At 38.6% G+C, this 26,248-nt stretch overlaps 1 protein-coding gene across 4 annotated transcripts in view; it reads left to right on the top strand.

The window, feature by feature from the left end:
- abca2 (ATP-binding cassette, sub-family A (ABC1), member 2) overlaps positions 1-26,248 on the top strand; it is a 125,891-nt gene that overhangs the window by 5,499 nt on the left and 94,144 nt on the right. For all 4 annotated transcript variants that reach the window (XM_055024905.1, XM_055024906.1, XM_055024907.1 and 1 more), the window contains one exon: positions 25,931-26,024. In XM_055024905.1, the coding sequence (XP_054880880.1) occupies positions 25,931-26,024 (94 nt within the window). The remainder of the gene's footprint in view (positions 1-25,930; positions 26,025-26,248) is intronic.

Raw genomic sequence — 26,248 nt, 5'->3', positions numbered from 1 at the left:
GTAAGAAAGAGGAAATGGAAGGGGTATCTCCAATATATTGATGGGTCCTATTACAGACATCAATTGTGTTTTTAAGAAAGGGATTTTTTGTCATTTTTATCAATTGCTTTGGCTTTGCGGCGTACAAATACAGATTTAATCTAAGGTTTGTTGTTAATTGTTCAATTTTCATCCAAGCTGGGGGTGTTTCGGTTGAAAAGTAGAACATGGCTGAGTGTAACTGGGCAGACCAATAATACAATGTAAGATTAGGGAGTTGTAACCCCCCTCTCTCATATGGCAGGTACAATAGGAAGAGGCAAAGAAATTGTCTGAAGAAGATACAGAAATCTTGGTAATATATTCATTTTGATTATATTTATTCGGCCAATCATCGATATGGGCATTATCATCCAATTATTCAGTGAGGATCATAGTTTGTTGATACAATTGTTTTAATGTCTGAGGTGATTTTAACAAAAATACACAAATTCCTCCTTGCATTGATAAAAGGCGTCTGTAAACCGGGTTCAGTCTTTCATCCTTGTTCAAAAATAGAATAGAGGACTTTGAATCATTTATTTTGTAGCCAGAGAACTGATCAAATATCTTTATTTGTTGCATTAAATTTGGGATGCTAACGGATAAATTTGTCAAAAAAATTATCAGATCATCAGCATACAATGCCAATCTATGCTCTTGGTCTCCCAGCTGAATGCCAAATATATCCGTTTGCATTCTTATCATCATTGCCAAGGGATCTATAGCTAAGACAAATAACATTGGAGATAACGGGCAATCCTTACGAGTGGAACGTTCTAATATGAAAGGTTTAGAGGCTAAATTATTTGTCCAAACACTGGCTTCGAGAATTGTATACAAGAGTTTAACCCAGTTGAGGAAATTGCAGCCAAATCCATACCTCGGGAGAAAGTTAAATTGATCATTCAATCCTATCAAAGGCCTGACGAGCATCAAGTGATAATAAAGCAGTATCTTTAGCGTCAGATTTCTCATGAATTATATTTAGGACTCTTCTTATGTTGTGAAACCCTTGACGTTTTGGTATAAAGCCATTTTGATTGTTATGAACTAAATATGAGATAAAGGGGTCAAGTCTGTTTGCTAGGGCTTTGCAAAGTATTTTAGTGTCCACCCCCATCAGACTGATCGATCTAAATGAGGAGCACTCCTCAGGGGGTTTACCAGGCTTTAACATCAGTGTAATCATTGCGTGTCTCAGGTAGGAGAACTTCCCTTTTAAATGCTTCTTCATACATATTGAAGAGTGGAATTATAAGTTTTTCTTTGAAAGTTTTGTAAAATTTATAAGGCCCAGGAGCTTTACCACTATTGATACTTTGCATGGCCTGTGAGATTTCTTCAATCGTTAAATTTGTATCCAATTCCTTTTTTGTCTCTTCTCTAAGAGTCTGGAACTGAAGTTGATCTAAGAATATATCTTGTTTGTGCGAAGCGTGGTAGTACTCCGATTTATATAGTTTTACATAGAATTGCCTAAAGATATCGTTCATTTCAGCTAGATCCACTGTTACCCTGTCAGAGGGGGTCTTTATACTATTAATTGCTCTTTCACTCTGCATTTTCTTAATTCTCCACGCCAATAATTTTCCAGCTTTCTCTCCTTGGTCATAATAGGATTGTTTTAACCACATTAAACTTTTTGCTGCTGCCTCATAAGATAATTTATTAAATACCAATGATGACCAAACAAAGCAGAATTAATTGTTATGTTTGAGAACTGAATATAAGTCCAATTCCAGAGGTTTTATTTGTTTACCCAATATTTCCAGCCGTTTCTTTTGTTTTGTTTTTTGTGCTTGTATAGCTAAGTATTTCACCTCGAATGTATGCTTTGAATCCTTCCCATCTCACTGAGGCGCAAGTCTGATCCGTATTTTCTCCCCTATTAATCTGATAGAATTTTGATCTTGTAGCCATTTTACTTGAAACCGCCAACAGAGTGAATTATGCACCAAGTTTTCTATGTAAATATTCAGTGAGACAGGTGCATGATCACTGATCACTACACTGTCATACTGACATTGTTTGATCATTGATAAAAGCTCTGTTGAAACAAGGAAATAATCTATATGTGACCGGGATTTATGTACACTAGAGTGACAAGAGAATTCTATTTTATCAGGGTTTTGTTCTTTCCACACTTCCACCAAGTTAATATCCAATATATATTGACATATTAATTTTCTAGTTTGATTTTTATAAGCATCCAAGCCAACCGATCGGTCTATATTAGGATTTAAGGTGCAGTTAAAATCTCCTCCAATTACATAAAATCCTTTAAGGGTAGCTATCGTAAGAAACAGATCTTCAAAAAATTTTGGCTTATTTTCATTTTGACCATATAATCTCACTAAATTTAAAGTAATTGAGAGAATGTTATCCTGGACAATTACATACCTACCAGCTGAGTCTTTTATTGTTCTTACAATTTGGAATGGCATGCTTTTATGGATCAAAATAATTACGCCTCTTGCATAATATCATATGACGCATGTATCACCTGGCCCGGCCATCTATTTTTTACAAACTTTATTTCACAATTTGTTAAATATGTTTCTTAAAGGAAAATTATCTTCGATTTAAGTTGTTTAATCCTGTTTATAACCTGTATAATTGACCTGTTTCAGTTTAGTTTGTTTCCTAAGTCCTCTCACATTCCACCTTGTAATTTTTATGGAAGAGATATGAGTACTAACCTGTTCCATTCTTTGTCTTTTCCTGGGATGTTAATAACAATACATGATGCTGAGTTAACGGAAAATACACAGAGATTTGGGTAAAATAAAATAATAGTCAAATAAGAAAAAAAAAGCCCTGAAAGTGACACATAACCCTTAAATTCCCCCCTCCCTCCCCTAATCCACGTCTGAGCCCGCATGTTACGCAACTTAGTATCTCTCATGGTATGAGGTAGGCAGACTGGATTCGAACCCCGCCCTCTCGGTGATATACTGATGCCTTATGTATTGAGCTATCCAGTCAGCTTACTGGCAGGTTGCCCTGCCAGTAATTAGACACCCTGCTGGAATAATTAGCTGGCCAAAGGAGGAAATAAAAGCCACAGATATTAAGACTAGAAAGCTACTAACCATGCATGGAGGGTTCCATCCCAAATTCAGCACCGTGAGACTGTACACGAGCCACAAGGACGGAGGCAGAGGACTAGTGAGTGTGAGAACCACTGTCCTAGACGAAACAACTAAGATCCATAAATACATCAGGGACAAAGCCTCAACAGACAATGTGCTCAGTGAATGTCTCAGACAAAAGGGAACAGAGGTTGAGGTGCCAGAGATACCATCATGGGAGGACAAGCCCCTACATGGGATGTACCACCAGCAAATAACCCAAGTGGCTGATATCAGTAAATTCTACCAATGGCTGGAAAAAGCTGGACTCAAGGACAGCACAGAGGCCCTCATCCTGGCCGCCCAGGAACAGGCCCTAAACACCAGAGCAATAGAGGCCCAGACCTAGCCACACCAGACAAGACCCAAGGTGTAGGTTGTGCAAGGAGGCCCCTGAGACAGTCCAGCACATCACAGCAGGGTGCAAGATACTGGCAGGGAAAGCATACATGAAACGACATAACCAAGTGGCAGGCATAGTGTACAGAAACATCTGTGCAGAATATGGACTGGAAACCCCGAGATCAAAGTGGGAAACACCCCCAAAGGTGGTGGAGAACGCCAGAGCTAAGATCCTGTGGGACTTCCAGATCCAGACAGACAAAATGGTAATGGCGAACCAACCAGACATTGTCGTAGTGGATAAACAACAGAGGAAAGCCGTTGTGGTAGATGTAGCAATACCAAGTGATTGCAACATCAGGAAAAAGGAGCACGAGAAACTGGAGAAATACCAGGGCCTCAGGGAAGAACTGGAGAGGGCCTGGAAGGTGAAGACCACAGTGGTGCCTGTGGTCATCGGGGCCCTCCGGGCAGTAACCCACTAAACTGGAGCAGTGGCTACAACAGATCCCAGGAACAACATCAGACATCTCAGTCCAGAAATGTGCAGTCCTTGGCACAGCCAAGATACTGTGCAGGACCCTCAAACTCCCAGGCCTCTGGTAGAGGACCCGAGCTCAGAGGATAAGAACCACCCGCGGTGGGTGAGAAGGGAATTTATATATATATATATATATATATATATATATATATATAAGTCGTATATAAAAATATATAAGTCGTGGTTTAAAGCCTGGGAAAAAAAATAGCGACTCATAGTCTGAAAAATACGGTAATGTGGAAAGACATCATCAGGGAGGGTCTGGTCCATTAGTTGCCTCATCAAGATTGAAGTTCCTTCATATTGCCTGATGTGGAGAAGCTGTTTCGTGATGTCTGTAAACAGAAATCACATTAAACACCTAAGAGTTTTTAAATCAATTTATAAAAACTGGGGTGGTCTGCCAATCCAGACCACCCCAGTCTGAATTGGCAGATTTTGATGGTGGTATCCCTGTTTAAAAAGGGGGACCGGAGAGTGTGCTCTAATTATAGGGGGGTCACACTCTTAAGCGTCCCTGGCAAGGTCTTTTCCAGGAGAGGAGGGTCCGTCGGATAGTCGAACCTTGGATTCAAGAAGAGCTGTGTGGTTTTCGTCCTGGTCGTGGAACACTGGACCAGCTTTACACCCTCAGCAGGGTCCTGGAGGGTGCATGGGAGTTTGCCCAACCGCTCCAAATGTGTTTTGTGGACTTGGAGAAGGCGTTCGACCGTGTCCCTCGAGGAGCCCTGTGGGGGGTTCTCTGGGATTATGGGGTACCGGGCCCTTTGATACGGTCTGTCAGGTCCCTGTATGACTGGTGTCGGAGTCTGGTCTGCATTGCTGGCAATAAGTCGGGCTCGTTTCCGATGAGAGTTAGACTCTGCCAGATCTGCCCTTTGTCACCAATTCTGTTCATTACTTTCATGGACAGAATTTCTAGGCACAGCCGAGGTGTTGAGGGGATCTGTTTTGGTTGCCTTAGGATTGCATCTTTGCTTTTTTGCGGATGATGTGGTCCTCTTGGCTTCATCAGGATGTGATCTGCAGCTCTTGCTGGAGTGGTTCGCAGTCGAGTGTGAAGCGGCTGGGATGAGGATCAGTTCCTCCAAATCTGAGGCCATGGTCTTGAGCTGAAAAAGGGTAGAGTGCCTTCTCCAGGTCGGGGAGGGTGTCCTGCCTCAAGTAGAGGAGTTCAAGTATCTCGGGATCTTGGTCAAGAATGAGGGAAGAAGGGAGCGGGAGATTGACTGAGGGATTGGCACAGCGTTTGTCATGAAGCGGGTGCTGTACCGGTCTGTCGTGGTGAAGAGAACTGAGTCAAAAAGCAAAGCTCTTGATTAACCGGTCAATCTACGTTCCTACCCTCATCTATAGTCATGATCGAAAGAACGAGATCGCAGATACAAGCGGCCGAAATGGGTTTTCTCCATAGGGTGGCTGGGCTCTCCCTTAGAAATAGGGTGAGAAGCTCTGTCATCTGGGAGGGACTCAGAGTAGAGCCGCTGCTCCTTCACGTCGAAAGGAGCCAGTTGAGCACCCTGACCAGATGCTCCGGCATCTGGTCAGGATGCCTCCTGGACGCCTCCCTGGTGAGATGTTCCGGGCACGTCCCACCGGGAGGAGGCCCCGGGGAAGACCCAGGACATGCAGGAGGGACTATGTCTCTCGGCTGGCCTTGGAACGCCTTTGGGTTCTCGCGGAAGAGCTGGAAGAAGTGGCTGGGGAGAGGGAAGTCTGGTCCTCCCTTATGAAGTTGCTACCCTCGCGACCCGACCCCGGATAAGCTGATGAAAATGCACACACACTCACACCTCGGGAGAATTTGGAGAGACCAATTAGCCTGACAGTTTGGGCTGTGGGAAAGAACTCATGCATGGGCAGGGAGAACATGCAAACTCCGTGCAAAAAGACCCCAGGCTGGGAATCGAACCCAGGACCTTCTTGCTGAAAGGCAACAGTGCTACCAACAGTGCAGCCTGAGATCAAAAATCTGATTTCCTTATTGCATTTCTTTAATTTTATCAATGCAACGAAACATAAACATTAATATTGTAACAGAATCACCATTGTACAACAGTCACATGGAGCATTCCTTCCAGGACACACAGCAGGAAAATAAACATTTAATCATGAATGCTTATTATCTATACACTTCGTCATTTTGATAATATGCTAAAATAAACACTGAAAGCATGTGTTGCCTTCATTATAAGCTTTATACAAAGCTTTTAATTTTTTTGTGGTTCCAGACAGATTTGTTTTATTGTTTTTTGGTCCAGCATGGCTCTTTCAACATTTTGGGTTGCTGACCCCTGATATAAGGAAATATATCTCATTGAGAGTTGATGATCTTACTGTGAACAAGTAGCAAGTAATATCTGATGTTTGGGCCATTTTCTCTCATCATTTATTGACTCACCTGCATTTAATGCTTCATAATAATGAGGGCTTCTCATTCACTAATGTCAATGCAGTAACATAACTTATTTTGTGATAAATTTAGTACACTGACGAATGACATGCTAGCTAATGTTAAATAACCATGGTAGCTATGAACCAGTGAGTGTTCATACACTGGCCCAGCTCTTTCTGAAGTCAAGGTCAGCGCACATGTGTTTACAAGTAATTCCTCTATACAAAAGAGGAAGTAAATAACATAACATAGATAGCCTACATGAAAATGCTAAAGTTATGACTTTATTTCATTGACCTGACATGTAAACTCACATTTTAAACAACCTACTGAAAGATCTTGTGTATTTTAAAAGCGACTAAACACAGAATTTTCTAGATACAAATTCAGTCACTTCACATCTGAATTTAAGCTGGTTTATTGTGGAGCCTATTGGTGCACAGCAGACACCATGCTTTCTGTTTGAATCCACACCTTTTCCAAACCATGAATCTATTTCTTATTTTTATAAAGTTGCTGCTGCTTTCTGAATTAAATTGGAAGAACTTTGTTGTTTAGTCTGTTTTGGGTTTTTATTGGTTTAGGATGTTTCTTTGCAAATTATCAGTGTGAACAACACCATCTGCAATCTACTGGTAATTGTTGTGAAGTGTTTATGATGCATGGAACATGACTTCCTGTTTGTCTCAAATACTTTCAGAAATTTGAGCCAAATTTCTGAAAGTATTCCACATAAATGTGGAATTCATAAAATAAATTCCACATTTATTTTATGAGGAATTATTCAGGTAGTTAACAAGCATCTCATCATAATCGGACACTTCTTCCCTGAAACAAGTCAAACACTTCAATATAAATATCTTTTATGCGTATTTATTTAGTGCTCTTCAGTGATATTTGTCGTGTAAAACAAACTGTTTTGAGGGCAATCACTAAAAAAACTGACAAAAATAACATTCAAATAACATTCACCTGTTATTTTTGTTAGTTAAGCTAAGTGGTGCATGTGAGTCTGCACATTCTGAAGCTTTTAATCTTTTGCTGGATGTCAGAAATGCTCTTCTCTGTCAGCCAGTTTATTCCTGGGATGTTTGTGCCGTTTCTAACGGTGCTTTTCCTCTAACCGGTTCGGTTCACCTCGACCAGATTAGTTTTCCATCAGAAGATCTGGCTCGGCTCAGCCCATCTGTTCTCAGATTTTAGTATTTACTTCAGGGGTAGTACTACCAGGACCGACCGAGGTACTGCACCAAAATCGTTTGACAGCTGACCTCATCTATGGATTAGCTGGCGATTTACAAACTGCCAACTCCAAAACAACCTTTAGCATTTAGAATTTAACGTTAGATGTGGAGAACAGACATACTATCAGAGAGCTGTATAGAGGAGTTTAATTATGAGACGAGCCAAGAGCAGGAACACATGCAGTAACTGTTTGCAGCAGAAAGACTGAATTAGCAGCGCTGTTAGCACCTGGTTTCTCTGACATACAGACAGTAGCTAATAAAGAAGAGAGAAACAGTGCAGCTCTGATCAGCTTTCTAATGGAGCTGCTGTTTTGAGTCAACTTTGTTAAACACTGGAGCTACATAATATTAACTTATGATGTGAAGTTTATTTTTCATTTGGTTTAAAAAAATAATAAAATTTATGCATGGCTATTGATTTAGATCTTTTGACTGCATTGTCTAAATCCAAAAGGTTGTAATTATATTTACATGCATAACAAAATAATCGGCTGATATGGGCATTCATCATGATGTTTGGGCCAGCAATGAATTTCTACAAGACAAAGTAAAATATCTGGGATTATTTTAGTCATCAGAACCAGAACCTCGAGGTTTTTCAATACTGCAAAACTCAGCAGAGAGTTGAACACAGCTGCTGCTGCTCAATAGTGAGGAACGGACCGTATGATAGAAAAGTTCATTACTCGGGGTAGAACCGAACCACACATTAACCAGTTGGTGCGTAAATTACCAGTGGAAAAGCACCTTAAGAGATTATGCTTCCGCTGTCCCTGTGCATGGACGTTGTTAGGGCTGCTTTTAGTTTTTTTTTTCCTTTCTTTTTGTTTAAAGAGGAATGGAGAGTATTTTTAGCAAGTCTACCTGCTGATATCAGACTCAAGAAAGGGATGGGAGATACTCTGATAAGCTTCTGTTTTAATTATAGTAGCAGATGAGTCATTTCTGTCCAGATGAAGATGCCTGAGTCTGGCCTCATTAAATCTGTCCACAGAATTGATGACAGAAGCAGAACAAGCTAGTCAGCACTCAGCTAAGTTGGCTCAGTATGAGAGTATTCTCATACACCAGGGTGTTCAGAAAGCAGAGGTAGATCCTGTAGAGATTCTCATGCTCCATAAAAGCGTTTTATGAAATACATTAAATTAGATATTTGAAATAACAGACACATTTTATACTCAAGGAAATCGTCTCGATGAGAGGTTTCAGTAAAAGTTCTGCTTCTGTGAAAGATATTGCTGCTAACCAAAGCAGAGTTTAGCCTCTGTTGGATGGATTCCATTTCAATTTTAATTTCATCTTTCCCCTACTTCATACTTTCCCAGACAGATGTAGGTTACATAAGATTAAATTTGAATCAGTCAGCCATGATAACTCAACGTCTCTGCTGCCCTATTGAAAAAAAAAAGTACTTTAGTATATTTCAAACATACTTACATTTGCGTAAGTACATTTTAAGTAGAGGTGTGCGAATCGATCAGCCACAAATCATAGCTGGTCGACTTCTTTAGAAAAGTGTATGATCGGTGATCGTTGATCACTGTCTCTTGTTGCCAATCACCAAAACCGATCATCTGTATCTCAATTCGGAGCCTGTTTGTACAGCTTATCTGTACATTGCAACAAATCCTAAGCCATTAGGTGTGAAACTATAATGCTCTGAAAGTGAATGGGGAAGTTTGCGTGGTGCAACGGAAAAATACCTCAGGGGTGAAACACGTCAAAATGCATCAAAATTTAAAAAACAAGCACTTAACAGAGTTTGGTGAAATGACTCAATGCAAAACAAAAGACGTCTGGAGCGGCTAGACAGCCGGTAAAGTAGTGCACAACTACCTAGTTTTTAGCAACGGCTTACCAGGGCTGCAGTCCGGGGCCCCGGCACTTTGGGGCTCCCGAAAGATGCTTTGTATTTTTGTGAATGAATAAGGTCAGAATACCTTAACTTTATTTATTTTTATTTATTTAGTATTTTGGCGTCGTTGTTGAAAAAATATCTAATCTGTTCTGGTAAATGTCCATCATGAATGCTTGATTATCATTGGTCCAAGTTGGACGCTTCTTACACATTGGGGCGGAGAATCAGGGAGTCATTTCTCACGACGATGGACAATAGAATGAATCACAGCAGAGCGCAGGAACAAAAGAAAAAGGAGAGCCGCGACCGAGAAGTGATGAATAAAATATCCAAGCTAACATGTTTTTTTTAAAACTCTTATTGGGCATGGAACAGAACAGTCATCCCGCTCCACTTCTCAAGACGTTTGGCTTGCTAACAACGGTTCTATGGTCTGCCATAGAACCACTGCTCTACGGTCTCTGAAATTGTTAAGAAATTAAAAAATATTTTAAATGTGCAGAAAAGGGAATAAAAATGTGAAATCAGAGAATATTTAGTTACATTTAACTTCAGTTTGAAATTGTTAAAATGGTCTCTGACCATAGAACGACTGATCCGGTGCCAAATGGGAGGTCAGAGGCGGTGGAAGGGCAAACTTCTTTGCCAGGTGTAGCGATGACCACGGTTAATCCATCCAGTACTGATCTTGCGCTTTGGGAACAGATGAGTTCATGTGAGTTTACTGGGCTGAGCAAGAAGCAGAAAATATAGATGTTAATTTTAAAGCATCAGAGCATGTTTACAAACATCAGAAACAATTTTCTTCCAGATTGCGTTTTGAATGCCAGCTTTAAGTGCTGAGTACATCAAAACACAGGCTGAGTGTTTGGATGCACCGTGGCTGTATTTTGTATTTTAAACAATGCTAAAAGTCAGTGATGCTACACTGAAAAAATTAAGTCATTGGATGAACATAAAAAAATTATGGAAAGGGTTTCCACCTGATTACTTTGCTTTATTTCAGCACCATGTACTTGTGATACTCTTATTTAAAGCAAATGTGTTAGGTCAACTTAATTTATTAAGATTATTCCAATGTAAAGCAAATGTGTTGGCTCCACTTGTTACTATGGTGATTCTATGGGTGATTCTAAATCAAACATGTTGGCTCAACGTAATATATTGTGGTTTTTCTTATATAAATTAAATGAGTTGGCACAACATAATTTATTATGGTTCTAATTTAAACCAAATGTGTTGGCTTAACCAGAATTATGGTAATGCAATGGATGATTGTAAATCAAATGAGTTGGCTCTACTCCATTCATTATGGTTATTCAAATGAAATGTGTTGGCTCAACATATGTTTTAAAGGTTCCTTTAACTCAGTTACTATAGTGTGACCCAGTGTAATGCAATACAGCCCGCCCAACTAATCTGCAATGTTTAGGACCAAATCATTGATGTTACTTCATTAAGATGAATATAAATCTAGTTGAAACCACCTTATTTTACAGTGGTACCTTCACACTACCTGATTCAGTAGGTCCAACTCACTAAAAGTAAGTTAGCTCAACAAATATGCTTCATGCTAAAAGACATCTAGATAATCATGTGGAAATCCTTTCCATTATTTCATGATGTTAATTCAAAGACATTTTTTCAAGTGTTAATCAAGCATTTTAAGATAGCACTAGGTGAAAGTGTAGGAAGAACACTCAACAATTAGAAAAGGTACAACACAATTCTATTTTCAGAATTGTTATACATCGTCTTTTTACACAGCACAAAACACAGCTGAGTTGGACATTGAAATAAAAAAACAACTACAAAAAGGTTACAGTTTCATTTCCCAGCCAATTCTTTACAACATAAAACATGCTAGTATATTTGCTCAACTTAGAGAACTGTAACAATATAAATCTTTTCTACTGCAGACTTTAAACACTGATTTTCCATATGAAACTTTACTCAACTTAGCGGCGAGTTTCATATTGAGAACTTGTGCTTTCTTTGATAAGTTCTTTCCATCCAATTTCATTATTATTTTCTGTATTACTTCAAAGGTATGCTTGAGTAACTGAGCAAGTTGAGTGCTACGCACTAAACTTGAGCTACCCTCAAGTTTAGTGCGTAGATTAGTCCCAGCAGCATCACTATTGCAGAAGATACACTGCCCAAGCTGTTCATAACTTCCACCTCCTCCAGGACAATCCCAACATCCAGATGTGCATCGGCAGCCTCTGCACCCTCTGCTCGAATGACAGCGATTCCGAGGACAGTCTCGGCTTTGGCCATTTCTGCACATTCATCAACGTCCTAAGGGAGTTAGGGAAGGGTATTGGGGGGGGGGAGATAATTCACATGAAATTAAATAAATAAATTAGACTGACATTGATTGAGTCACTCATGGACCTTAGTTGTTGAAAGTATTTTAACAACTCTTAGGACCTCTATTGTAAACACAAAGAGAATTTAACATACCATGTACTCCCTCACCAGCTTCTCTGGATCTTCATTTAGGTACACACAGACCTTTGAGGATGCACTCTCGTCTGACCTCAGCAGTGTCTTCCTAAATATGCAGATCAAAAAACAATGAGAACAATCTCAAAACTCCAGCAGTATAGGTTCACACACTTCAAAACATAGCTGCATTCAAAGGAAGTCACAACAAAAGTGATCAGTGACTTGCAGTCTGTTTGAAAGATATTTAAAATTGCTAGTATCCCTTCATCATGCCATGACTAAAATGGAGTTAACATTTTATTTAAACATCTACCTGAAGCTGTTAGATGTTTAAATAAAGAAATGAATATATCACCAAAGAAATATGTGAAAAGTACAGAATGGTCAGCATAGTCTATATCCTTCTACTTAATTGAATATGCAAAGCATTCCATGTCTTACAAGTACATGGACAGTAACGTCACATATGCCGGTGTTTAAGTGTAAAATGTTTTAACAGGTCATATCTACGAGACACAGAGCGACTACACTCCTTACATTTCCACATCCCCACGCAAATAAAGACAAATAAAACAGACTGGCCAAATAAATGTTTAGCTGAACCCTAGCTTTATAAGCTCTCTAACACTATATTCAGTCACTTTAGATGTGGCAAAACTTACTATTAGCCACTGAAATCTAAAACATGCTAGCCGATGACCCCCTTGACCAGAACTTAAGCAGGTGGATTACAGACAGGTGATCAGGTGATGTTCTGAAAGAGATCAGATATATTTTCAGCCATTAAAATATGCAATTCATACTGAACTGAGTTGTGTCTTTTAGTACAAGTCCCTTGAATTCCTCATGAATATAACCACTGGACACATGCAAGCACGTATGTGCACAACAGTGGTGAATTGAACATGGTAGAAAGTAATAGTAACATAGGTCAAAATGAGCACATACAATCAACACAAAAAACATCAACATTTCAAAATTAAACCAATGAACTTCAATATTGTTTCTGAGCTACGATTATTTGGGACAAAAAAGAAGAGTCCATAAAAAACCCCCCAACATCTTTACAGCAGAGGAATATGTATTTTAAAGAAAGAAAATAGAAAGCTCAAGTCTGTAATAATGGATAATCCATTGAGAGTTTTAGCCTGACAAAATATACTAGAAATCCATAACTAACAGGTATTTTAGGAACATTTAACAAAGCTCAGAAAGCAATGCTTTCTGCAGGTTTCACCGACTGAAATGTAAGACTTTTTATTACCATAATTAATTTAGAATCTCGATGATGATAGAAATGTACCGAAGTGTGTGTATCTACATTTACCTCCATAGTAACATTACTGAAATAGAATTAATGTAGTTAGAAATAGACTGATGTTAGATCCGTGTGTTAAAAATCCACTAAACCTCCAGGGAGCTCAGGAGGAGCAAAACTGACATTTCTGGGGTCCATTTGTGTCTCTGGCAGCAGCTTTGTGACCCTTACACTACATATGGCTCTGCAGACTTTTTTCGCACAGAATGTACCTAACATGATGCGGCGATAAATGTAAACTTACCAATGATATCACATATAGCTATCTGCCTTAACCTAACCGACTTAATCTACAGAACATGAAATAATGTGACACAAGTATGGAACAATTAGAAAATGGTACAAATGGTAGAGAAATGCTAGATAATTGACAGCTAATCATCACTTCATCTGATGTTAACACATGTTAGTCACTGACTTGGGTTTAGGAATTACAGACACGTGAGTAAACATAGCAAAATATTATTTTACTAAAGTCTGATGATTTTAAGTTACATATTTTTATATGGATTTAGATGAAAATAGATTGACTCTTACCTTCTTCAAATTAAGTAGATGCACGCCAGGAATCTCCTCTCTGCCCTTGAAAAAACCCAACAAGGTGCAAGCCAGTTATCTCGCGTAATTTTCTGAAATCTCTTGTTGTCGCTGGATCCTCTTCGGTGAGAGATGAGTCTGACACAATAGCGCTTTGGAACTGACGTCACTGTGATTTTTTAAATTAAATTCACTTTGACTAATATATATATATATTATATATATATATATATATATATATATAATATATATATATATATATATATATATATATATATATATATCCTGCGCGTTGTGCCAAGATAATGCACAGGACCCTCAAGCTCCCAGGCTTCTAGTAGAGGACCTGAGCTCAGAGGATAAGAACCACCCGCGGTGGGTATATATGTTAATTAGATGTATTCAAGTTGAAATAACATCATTCAATCACGTTAGCTCACCTTGAATACATTTTAGTCCAGTTGAGAGAAAAAACCGATTGTCTCACGTGTTCTCGCGTGATATCCTGTGATCTCACTCGTTGTCGTCAGCACAATATCAGTCTGACTATAATGAATCATGTTAGCTCAACAAGATTCTATTTTATAAATGTGAAGTCGTGGAATATCTTGCTTATCCAACAAGATTTTATCACGTTTTCGTTTCAAACTCAACATTATTGTGTGAAAGGTACATCAATCAAGCAATCAAATTTTATTTGTATAGCACATTTCAGCAAGGCATTTCAAAGTGCTTTACATCATAAACACAAGAACACAAAGTCATGCAACATATAATAGACAATACATTGTTACATATTACATTTCAAAAACAATTCTAAACAGATGTGTTTTTAATTGCGATCTAAAAGAAGTCAGGGTTTCTGCTGTTTTACAGTTTTCTGGAAGTTTGTTCCAAAGTTTTGGTGCATAGATGCTGAAAGCTGTTTCTCCTCTCTTGGTTCTGGTTCTGGGGATGCAGAGCAGACCAGAACCAGAACCTGAGAGTCTGGAAGGTTGATACAACAACAGCAGCTCTTTGATGTATTGTGGTGCTAAACCGTTCAGTGATTTATAAACTAACAACAGTATTTTAAAATCTATTCTTTGAGCTACAGGGAGCCAGTGGAGGGACTTTAAAACTGCTGTTATGTCTCTATCTTCCTGGTTCTAGTGAGAACGCGAGCAGCAGCGTTCTGGATCAGCTGCAGCTGTTTGATTGATTTGTTGGACAGACCTGTGAAGACGCTGTTACAATAATCAATGTGACTGAAGATAAACGTATGGATGAGTTTCTCTATATCTGGCTGAGACATTAGTCCTCTAATCCTGGAGATGTTCTTCAGTGATAGAAGGCCGACTTTGTAATCGTCTTTATGTGGTTCTGGAGGTTCAAGTCCGAGTCCATCACTACTCCCAGGTTTCGGGCCTGATTGCTAGGTTTTAGTTGTAATAACTGAAGCTGTGCATTGACTCTAGATCGTTCCTCTTTAGGTCCAAAAATATGACTTCAGTTTTATTTTTGTTCAGTTGGAGAAAGTTTTGGCACATCCACACATTTATCTGTTCTAAACATTTATTCAGTGATTGGATGGGGTCAAAGGTCACCTGGTGACATTGTAATGTAGAGCTGTGTGTCATCCGCATAGTTGTGGTAGCTAATATTATTTCCTGTTATGACCTGAGCTAGTGGGAGAATATAAATATTAAATAAGAGGGGTCCTAAGATTGAACCTTGGGGTACCCTACATGTAACCTTTGACCTCTTTGATAAGAAGTTTTCAATTGAAATAAAGAAATCCCTGTTCTTTATGTAAGATTCAAACCAGTCGAGCACCGAACCGGAGAGTCCAACCCAACTTTCAAGTCGATTCAGTAATATGTCATGGTCGACAGTGTCAAAAGCTGCACTGAGATCCAACAGAACCAGCACCGTGGTTCTGCCACAGTCCGTATTTATATGATATCGTTGAATACTTTACGAGGCCAGTCTCCGTGCTGTGGTGAGCACGAAAACCAGACTGGAAAGTGTCAAAGCAGTTGGTCATCATGAGGAAACTATTTAATTGTTTACACAGTTTTTTCAATAACTTTGCTGATGAATGGGAGGTTTGAGATTGGCCTGTAATTCTGCAGTAGTGATTTGTCCAGGTTGTTCTTTTTTAGCAGTGGTTTGATGACTGCTGTTTTTAAGGCCTGGGGGAAAACACCTGATGTAAGCGATGAGTTTACGATTTGGATCAGATCAGTAGCAATAACAAGCAGGACTTTCTTAAAGAAATGTGTGGGAAGGACATCCAGACAGCAGGAGCTTGAACTTAATTGACTTATAATATCTTCTAGGGTTTTATAATTAAGTAGTTGAAAATGGGTCATTTTTTCTGTATTTGTTTTGTTTTGGTACAGCAATGGTTCTAGCTTTAGAGTTGATGTGCAGATTAATCCTCTGATTTTTTGAATTTTCTCTGAAAAGTAGCTGGAAAACTTGTTACAGGCAGCATTAGATTGGAGTTCAGGTGGTAACGTCACAGGAGGGTTTGTGAGCCTGTCAACTGTTGCAAATAAAGTTCGAGCATTGTTCATGTTTTTGTTAATAACATCTGCAAAGAAAGCCTCCCTTCCATGTTTTAGTGTTAAGTGATAGTTACGTAGTCTTTCTTTGTAGATGTCATTATGAACGTGAAGTTGAGTTTTACGCCATTTTCGTTCTGCTCTGCGACAGAGTTGTCTTGCAGACGAACTGATTGTGCTTTTCTCCATGGAGATTTTTTCGTACCAGACACAACCTTTACTTTAATTGGGGCAATGGAATCAATGATATATGAAACTTTAGACTGAAAATCATCTACCAACTTATCTACATCATTACAGCTTAAGGGTGAGGAGGAAGAGTAGATTTGATTAAATGTTTCTGTGAAAGAACGTTTTGTGACAGTAGCTGTTTGTCCAAGTGGGTCAAAGAATAAAGAACCTTCAAAGATAACAGCAAAGTGATCCGACAGGGCGACATCAGTTACAGAGACATTGGAAATATTCACACCCTTACTGATAACCAGGTCCAGTGTGTGTCATTGAGTGTGTGTTGCTTGTTTGACATGTTGTGTTAAACCAAAATTTTCTAAAATATCAGAGAGCTTTTTTGCTCCTCTGTCTTGGGGTTTTTCCACATGAATGTTGAAATCACCAACAATTATTAAACAACTATAATGAATCATGTTAGCTCAACATGATTCAATTTTATAAACGTTGAAGTTGTGGAATATCTTGTTTATGCAACATGATTGTATCATATTTTTGGCTCAAACATGGAATTATTTAGTTAACAGTACATGATATTATTTTGTTAATGTGATAACCCCTGAGGTTCCTTTTTTACAGTGTATGAAACGGGTTTCCGTGAGTGGAAAAAGCAACAGAACTATGCTCTGCTCGTTCCCGCACAATGTGAGTCAAACAAGCAGAACTAACTTTAGCTCTTGCTAGCAGCAGCAGGAAGAACTGTCCTAATCATAAGGCGAAGGGCTGAATGTACAAATTAGCTGAAGTGCCTTCTGCCCCACCCTGGCACTGAGCTAAGTTAGTGCCAGGGTACACCGAATAAAATTTTTGACCAGGTTTGTCTCTCAGAGAGGAGATAACCTGACTGTCTGAACTTGGTAAGAAAATAAACCAGATAATTACAGAGAAAGATACAGATGATCTTATCAGTATTCTTGATAAGACTAAGACTTAGTCCGGCTTCAACTATTCTAAAAATGTAACATTTAAAAAATATATATTTTTTACATTTTTTTATTTTCTTTTTTTAACCAGATAAACCCCATTGAGATCTGGATCTCATTTTCAAGAGGGACCTGGGCAGAAGTCTACAAAACAATGAATATTTAGAAAATTTATTTTTCACCAGTGTGAACAGCTAAAGTGTGGGTAGCTTTGTTGGCATGGCAACTTTAACTTTTGCAGTCTACTATGGTGGATGCTAATGTTCTTTGCCGATCAACTTGTACAATGGGGTTCATGTTCATATTTTTATAGTGAAAATATAATCTTATTTTTTTCTCTTTGGGATAGATAAAGTACTTTTTAATTTAAATAGAATCAATGGTGCTATGAAAGCGCACTTTGAGTAATTTTTTAGGATGGCCACACCTGGAGCAGTTCATGATAGTTCCGTGTTTTCTTCACTACAGTCTGTCTCATAATCCTTTCTAGTAAAAGGAAAGGGTTACAAAATGGAGCCTTTCCAGGCTAATAGATATCAGTGACATTGTCTCTGAATGTTTTTATATGGGCAGATGTCATGGATGATTGGATGAGTTTGCTTAAGATAAGGCATCACATTCTGGCAGCTTTTCTTCATTCTCCTTCTCACAAACATCAAAAACTGTCTTTCATCCAACATAGCCTCACTAAAACAAATATTTGTCTCTGGTTTGTTAAAAGATACTATCCAGCAGACATTGAGGACGGTAATCATAACTTGTTCAACACTACTATTACATCAGTTTCCATAACATTATGACCAATGTTCCCTCTAATTGTTCATGTGTCTGGGCATACACACAAGCTTCCTGGGCACACTGAGGACAACGGTGAGCATCATCAGTGTACACGGCGTGGCCACGCACAAGTATCATAAATCTGGAATCATAGAAAGTTGCATGGCTTATTAAAAAATCAAATTACATCAGCAATTTTCATTTGTTTGCTTTTAATTTAAGTGATTTGCTCAATTAAAATAAAAAAAGAAAAGAAAACATTGCTGTTCATGAGATGCATGCTATAAGTAAGAGTCCTGCTTCAGCCAGGGTGAGAAATGAGACATTACACCTTTCAGGCATAAATGTTTGTTCATATTAAAACATTCATATTTTGCACAATGAAATGTTTTCTGTAGCTTGTGATGCAGTATAAATTCTTGTAAAATATTTAATTACAGTTTTTTTCACGTCTGCCCTTCTCGCTTCTCACGTCTTCTCACTTCTCCAGTGGTTGTTCACTTAGCCCAGGTTGATGGTCAGTCTGCTTCTTGCTTAATCTATTTGAATTCAGCATATTGACTGTTAATAGTCTCCATAATCTGTGGGTGGAGGAGAATGGCCTCATACTTCTTTGCCAGTGTACAAATAGTCAAATTTGTACACTGGTAATCCATAGTATCCATTGTCAAAAATCTGAACTCAACATTTCAGTATCAAATGCAGACCATTCCTTTCATTTGATTTGATTCCATTTGATCTTAGAAGAAGTGCATTTCTTTTTTTTTTTACTTTGGCTTGGTGAGTGGATGTCCCACGTAGACATGATAAGGTGGATGGCTTTCACGTTTCTTAACTCTACCGCACTATTCTCACCTGCACGGCGCATATGACCTAGGCACGTAACCCACGTACACACGTAGCGAAAGTGAACCGTATCGTATCATTGGCTGGATTCCTGTCACTCACTGAGTTCGATCGCAAAGTAGTACGGTGTTAAGAATTAAAAAGATGAAGAACTTGATTTAGCTCTTTAATTAATTCTTTGTCCCGAATTCCTGTGTCTGTGTAAGTGTGCAGAGAGAATAGACCAATCATACAATGTCAGATTTGAGATATCCATAACTTTATCCAAAGGTGAATACAAATACATACAGAATAACAGAACACCACTTACACCCAGATATATCAAAAAGCCAACACCCAATGACAAAACAGAATATTACCTGATTCAAAAATGCATTTTTGGGAACCACTCACTCAGCACCAAGCGATTCGAACTTCTGCTGTAAACCAAATCATTTTATAGAATGCGTAATCTCATCATTTAAATATATGCATTAGGAGGTGTGTTCTTTTCCTTTGTGTGGGCTGTCTTAATGTTAATTTTATTACCTCCTGCTCAAGAGCCCCAAAGGCAGATATATGGCCCGGCTCTTTTCGTACCTGCCGCTGTCCAGTTTGATATAGAGTGCAGCTGCAGTGCTATCTCTTCCCCAAGCTGTTTTTCAAAAAAGTCGTTGTATTTTAACCAAGCTTGCACACAATGTAATGCTAAATAATGACTATAAGTTTGGATCTAATAAGTAACTATTTAAAAACATGCTTAAAGAAATATAGTTAATTCTAATATAGATAAACTTATTTATAAAAAGTTTTAAGATCCTAGTGAACTTTTGAACCATGCTCAGGAATTTGTTAATTGCCTGGCATACAGGCTCCTTATCTCAAGAGATCCAAGGAGTCTAGGCCTATGTTTTCTGTTTCTTCTGTCTGATCCTCCTTTTAAGAATTTATCTGCGTTTCAGAGATTGAGCCGTTGTTTTTAGTTTCATCTAAATTTATATGAACCTAGAGTGTACTTTAACTTTCTATGTTATATTTTATATGTGTCAAAGCTATCCTGTGCAGTATTGTGCTAACTTAAAATTCTATGTCAACAACGGAAAATTTTTTTATTGGTCTATAGTCAAAACTGATGTCTGAGCTCAATGTCCACTTTACGTTGGACTTTATTTTATGCGCTACATAGATTTTCTTGTGCGCTGAGAATATGTGAGCAGTGCGCGATTGCACAGGCGCGCAGCTTAGAGGGAACATTGGTTATGACCGTCTGCCGTTACATATATCCAGATGCTAGAGCAGTTCAATACTTCGTTCAAGCAACCAGTACCAGGTCTGAATCCATATCAGCACTGCTGATTACTTTATAGGTGTTAATTTAAAAAAATTGACTTTATTCATGCCCCAAATTGTTCTTGTATCTGTAGCAATGGGTTGCAGGAGAGCTTGGTGGATGTTCTGTCAATTCAGGTTGACAATCTATCTGCAATGCATGTGGCTAGTGTCAGTCCTAACTGAATGAAAATCATTATAACCTATTTAGGTTATGTTAACGAAGAACAGCTGAAAAGTTACCGGGTTTTCTGGTAGAAATTTCGCTCCAACTCCTCCCCAAGTTATTTCTTCACACGAAATGTTGAATAAACATTCATGTTTCCACATATCATCTCCGATGTCTGCTGGACTTCGGGTTGCATCGTGTCAGCTGTTCGTGATTCCCTCTGTGTTTCCCCTCAGAAAGCAGCTTTCTGATTGGCTACCGGTCACATTCAACAGGCTGCGTTAAGCTCTCAGTCTGGGCAAATCTTTGATTTAGATCGGAGCGGCCACAACAATCTACCGTAACACACAAGTGACAATCTCAGATCGAATAACGTTCTAAGATTGTCGTTCGGGGTAAAAAAATCCTGTAGTTTGAACTATTGCATCAGGCAGTCGGATGTCTTCTCTATTTAAATGTGATGATTACTGAAGGGCAATATACAGACTTCATAATCTGCACTCTTGGTTGAATACAGCCTTTGGCTTTATGTTGTTTAGTTTTTATTCAAGTACATTTATTGTTAATGGAGACTGAGAAACTACTTTCAAAAGAACACTTAATACTGGAACTGATGCACAAAATAAATAAAACAACAAAAACAAAAATGAAATAAAGTATTTCAATCTTTGGCAGGAAATCGCATGTATTATTACATAATTTCCATTAAATCAGTGTGAAAAGGTCTTCAAACAATATTAACGTTTATGCAATCATTTTTTGAGACAATCGCCCAGCAAAATCTGTTGTCATGACAGGCCTAGCCCAGAGTCAACTTTATTAGCTCAGTGCTTCTCCTACCACCGCCCCCTTGGTACTGGAGTGATTTAGAATCAGCAGTAACAAAATTTGTTTCTCATTGTTACCACAACGAGGTCATTGTGGTAACCACAATGCCGCAAGAAAGACCATTCAATTCTATAAGATTCTATAAGTGGGCCTTTACTCCGAGGCCTGTCTTATCCTGGTTTCATCTTGAGGTGCGAGTCTCATGGTGAGCTATGGAGGAGTGTCTACTGACTCCATACTCCTTTGCTGGCATTTGGCATTTCAGTATATCAATACATCAATGCTATTTGAGATTTGGTCCCTTAATTTAGTATTTGCTAATTATTTGGTGAAAGGCAAAGAAAGTAGCTGGTTGTTCTTCTGGATTTGGCCCACATTTTCCAATATTTAATAATGACAAGTTGTTGATTGGTGGTCACCCTATTCATTTTCCCATCTGGGAAAGAAAAAATATTCACATGCTTGGTGACATTTAGGGATGCAAGAAGTTTGACGTGCCAGTGACCTCCATTTTCTTCTACTTGGAGTTAAGATTATCTTAAAAATTAAGTGGCATCCTTTTTCAGGGCCCTCTCACAACACACCCACTTAAAAACTGCTCAATGCTGTTAAATTTATAGCTGGATTTGTTTCAGGACTATATTGGTTTGCTGTAGCGAACATATGGTATTAGAATTGATATGGAAAAAAGATATTCCAGGTATGAAGCGGTCATTTGATTGGAATGAAGTGTGAATTAATGTGAGCTTGACATCTAGAAATCCTGACAATCAGCAAATTCGTTTCAATTTTATACGTAGAGTATATTTAACTTCCAGAAAACTTGATTTGATGAAGGTTTTTAATGATCCCAGTTGTGCTCGCTGTTCTTCCAGAGAGACTAGTTTTTTTTTTTTTTCATATGTTTTGGGATCGTGAACCAGTGGCCAAATTTTGGACAATGATTGCTTTTAATTTATCTAAAATGTTTGGGATCAGATTGCTTTGCTCACCTGGTACAATAATTTTGAATGACTTGCCAAAATCGGAGCTGACACTAGAGGCAAGAAGTTGTCAGGACTCATGGCTGCAAAAAAAAAACAAAACAAAAAAACTAGTGGCAACACGTTGGAAACCTCCATACTCACTGTCTTGACATAAATTTTGAAATATTTGGACATTGTTCATGTAGAACTGTCTAGAGTGAGAGTTAACAGAGCCACCCTAACCCACCCTAATCCTTAGATAGGGTGAAAAGTTCGGTCATCCGGGAGGGACTCAGAGTAGAGCCGATGCTCCTTCATGTCGAGAGGAGCCAGTTGAGGTGGTTCAGGCATCTGGATAGGATGCCACCTGGACGCCTCCCTGGTGAGATGTTCTACCAGGAGGAGGCCCAGGAGAAGACCAAGAACACACTGGAGGGATGATGTCACTTGGTTGGCCTGGGAAAGCCTTGGATTTCCCCCAGAGAAGATACCCCAAGTGGCTGGGGAGAGGGAAGTCTGGGTCTCTTTCCTTAAAGCTGCTACCTTACCCTGGATAAGCGGGAGGAAAGTAAGTTGTAAAGATAGGCAGTTGGATGAAAATTTTCAATAAAAATTAACCTTGTTTTATTGATCTTATGTAATATTCTAATTATTTGCTACGGTAAATTTTGGATTTCCATTATCTGTAAACCATAATTCTCATAATTGAATAAAAAAAAGATAAAAGAAAAATAGACTTGAAATATTCCATTATGTGTAATAAATGTATGAGTTTCACTTTTCTGTAGTGAGTAATAAAAGTATTACTTTTTCATAAATGTTAATATTTGAAGCTGTTCTTTTAGATGTTGGTTTCAGATAATCCTCTTGGTTTAACTGAATGAAGTCAAGAGCGTGTGGGCTTTGAATAGAACTGCTGGCCTCAATGAAATTCCTGTACTGATTTTTATCTCAGTAATACAATAATTTTAATAAGAAAGCAGCATGAAGGCAGCTGCTTTTGCAGACTGTTTGAGATCATATTGCCTGGAGGCCTGGGACAATGGATGTCATTAAGTAATGCCTTCAATTATTCATGGCTTCACTATAGTGACAGTGAGTAGGATCCCTCATGTTGAACGTTCCATAACACACCATATGCTGGTAGCAGTTTGCTTGACTTTAAAATCTGATCTGCTCCTGTTCTTTCAGAACCATCTCCTAGCAAACAGTGTCAGCTTTCTGTAGTCAATACTGCTTCTACCAGAACAACACATACTCTTACCATGAACAAGAAAGTCACAATATTTCTGGGACTGTATTGATTTATATTAAATATTCTTTATCCAGAATGGAATGCTTCTTCAGCAGTGTTCCACTTGAAATCAGTACGCAATTGGCTGTTGTAAATGAAACATACTCATATCCAGGAGTGGAAATTAAAAATGTTCTCTGGTAGAGAAAAATGTTTTACCAGCCACTCAGACATTTCACCAGCCACTGTTTTTATTATTATTTTTTTATTACAAACCCCACAAGTACAAGCAAACTATAGAAAATGTATGATTTATTTTTAACTCTATGAAAACCAATTTACTGACAATAAGTTTATTAAACAGATGCACATATACAGAATAATTTAACATACAGCATGGGCACCTTAACAGGGTTATAGTGTAATAAATTCATTTGGAGTAAATATTAAGAAACTTTAACTACATAACCCTAATTTTTCTGAATCATAACATTTTCAAATTTTGACAACTCTCCCTGATTGTATTTATTAAAGATCTCATTTTAAAAAAATATTTTAAAATTATATCAATAGCTCTTTTCCAACTGTTTTGTTTTCCCTTACTCATTACGTTTTCTATTGAAATGAGCAATAATAATTGCTCATTTCAATACCTCATGTGTGGTATGAGCAATAATAATTGCTCATTTCAATTTACTAAAATATCTCAGAACGTGTTCATTATTAATTCTACAGCCACCATCATCATCATTCTTGTATTACTCCAGAGTTTTTCTGACTACCTTAGTGTTAGCTTCCCCCTCACACTGTCTTCCTGCCTTTGTGAAACTTTTTCTTTATGAATATTTTCAGTCCTTCTTCCCAGGCAGCAGCAGCTAACCTGAACTCTTCCTCAATCTGTCCCTGGTCACATCTCTGATATCATCCTCCTTCGACAATAATAAAGGCCCTGAATCGCTAATTTCCTCTTCTTGTCCACTACTAAATCTCCTCCAACGGTCAAAGTTAGTGTGGTAATTAACATCGGTTAGCACTGGTTTGCATTAACTACTGCATCAGTGTGGCGTGGCATGGAGGAGATCAGCTTGTTCTTCAGTCTCTAGACATGAGCAATGGGACATGTGTCTCTCTCTGCTCTAACACCTTGTGAAGCTTTTCCAAATACTTCAGTTCTTCGTGTTGCTGGTGCAACTTCTCCTACCACACTTTTCCCTTCCACTCAACTTTGTATGAATAAGATATCTTTACTTATTATTATTTGATTGATTTGTAAACTCTAATCATTAAATGACAAGAAATAAAAGCTTGAAATTTTCCACTCTTTGTGTACTGAGTCTATATACGATAGATATACTGTATGTTTCATTTTCTTTTAACAAAAAAACTTGAAGTTTTTCATAATATTCTGAGCTGGTGTATACGTGTGTCTGTGTATTGCTGAAGCTTGCACTATGTGCTGTATCTTTATTTGAATCATTCAGGTTTGGTTGTCAGTGGTTACTTGACAAGAGACAATTGTTGGTTTGACTTTCTCTTTCGTTTGTGTGGTTGTGTGTGTGGGTGTGCGAGGGTGTGTGTGTGTGTGTGCGCGTGTGTGTGTGTGCACGCATGCATGCTCTCTGGCGGGTGCTGAAAGCAGAAACAAAAAGACTTTATGATGGTTCTCGTAATTCTGGATGAACAATGAAACAAGAGAGGGCTGTTCAGGGTCAGGCAGAGCGGTCAGTGTCCTCATGTGACTTTGGTATCATGCTCCACTTTTCTCCAGTTCTTGGAGAGTGTAGTGGAGAAATGACGTTCAGGATTAAATGAATGTCTGTGTGCAGCTGAAGCATATCTGGAAAGTTCCAGGTTTGTGTAAGTTCATGTTGACATGAGCTGAAGTTCCCATGACCAGAAATAGTGTCGGTTATCCTGTTTATTTTAAATCTCACCATCTAACGGGCCAGGGATAGGGTTAGGTTTGGGGTTAGCCTCTGGATTGGTTCCTATTGTTGGCATCTCTGCAGCCAGCTCTGGCATTCTGCTCTGTCTCCACTTAAGAGATATATTTTTTCTTAGGTACTTGCAGATTTTTTTTCTATTGTTCTATGAAAAGAGAGAGGACAAGAAAAAGTCAAACTTTGAGTTAAACACAGGAATATGTCTTGTTCTTCCTGTTTTATTTCATATGAGCAATGAGCTGAACTCAGACCTGCCCCAGGCCCATTCATCAGCAGATACTCAGTAAAGTTCTCATCTCCTGTCTTTTCTCCTTTGCAGTGGGTGCTGGCATTTGAAATTTTCATCCCACTAGTCCTCTTCTTCATCCTCCTGGGTCTGAGACAGAAGAAACCAGCGATCCCCGTCAAGGAAGGTACGCAGGATGGAGACTGCAGTAAACTCTGTGTTCATGTGCATCCTCTAAAAGTTTGAGCAGCTTACACAGATATCTGGAAAGAGACTCCTCAGCATTTTTAAATGTGTAACTTGCAAAACTTTGTGTAACAGCAGCATTTTGTTGTCCAGGAAAGCTCACCTGTATCCAAAGACAGATCCTCCATGTTTAATTTGGAGGAAGACATCCAGCCAAGGGTGGGA

Source organism: Poeciliopsis prolifica, unplaced genomic scaffold (assembly GCF_027474105.1).
Source record: "Poeciliopsis prolifica strain line A6 unplaced genomic scaffold, Auburn_PproV2 SCAFFOLD133, whole genome shotgun sequence".
NCBI lineage: Eukaryota > Metazoa > Chordata > Actinopteri > Cyprinodontiformes > Poeciliidae > Poeciliopsis > Poeciliopsis prolifica.
The sequence above is the reverse complement of the archived record's forward strand: the minus strand, read 5'-3'. Positions and strand labels throughout refer to the sequence as shown.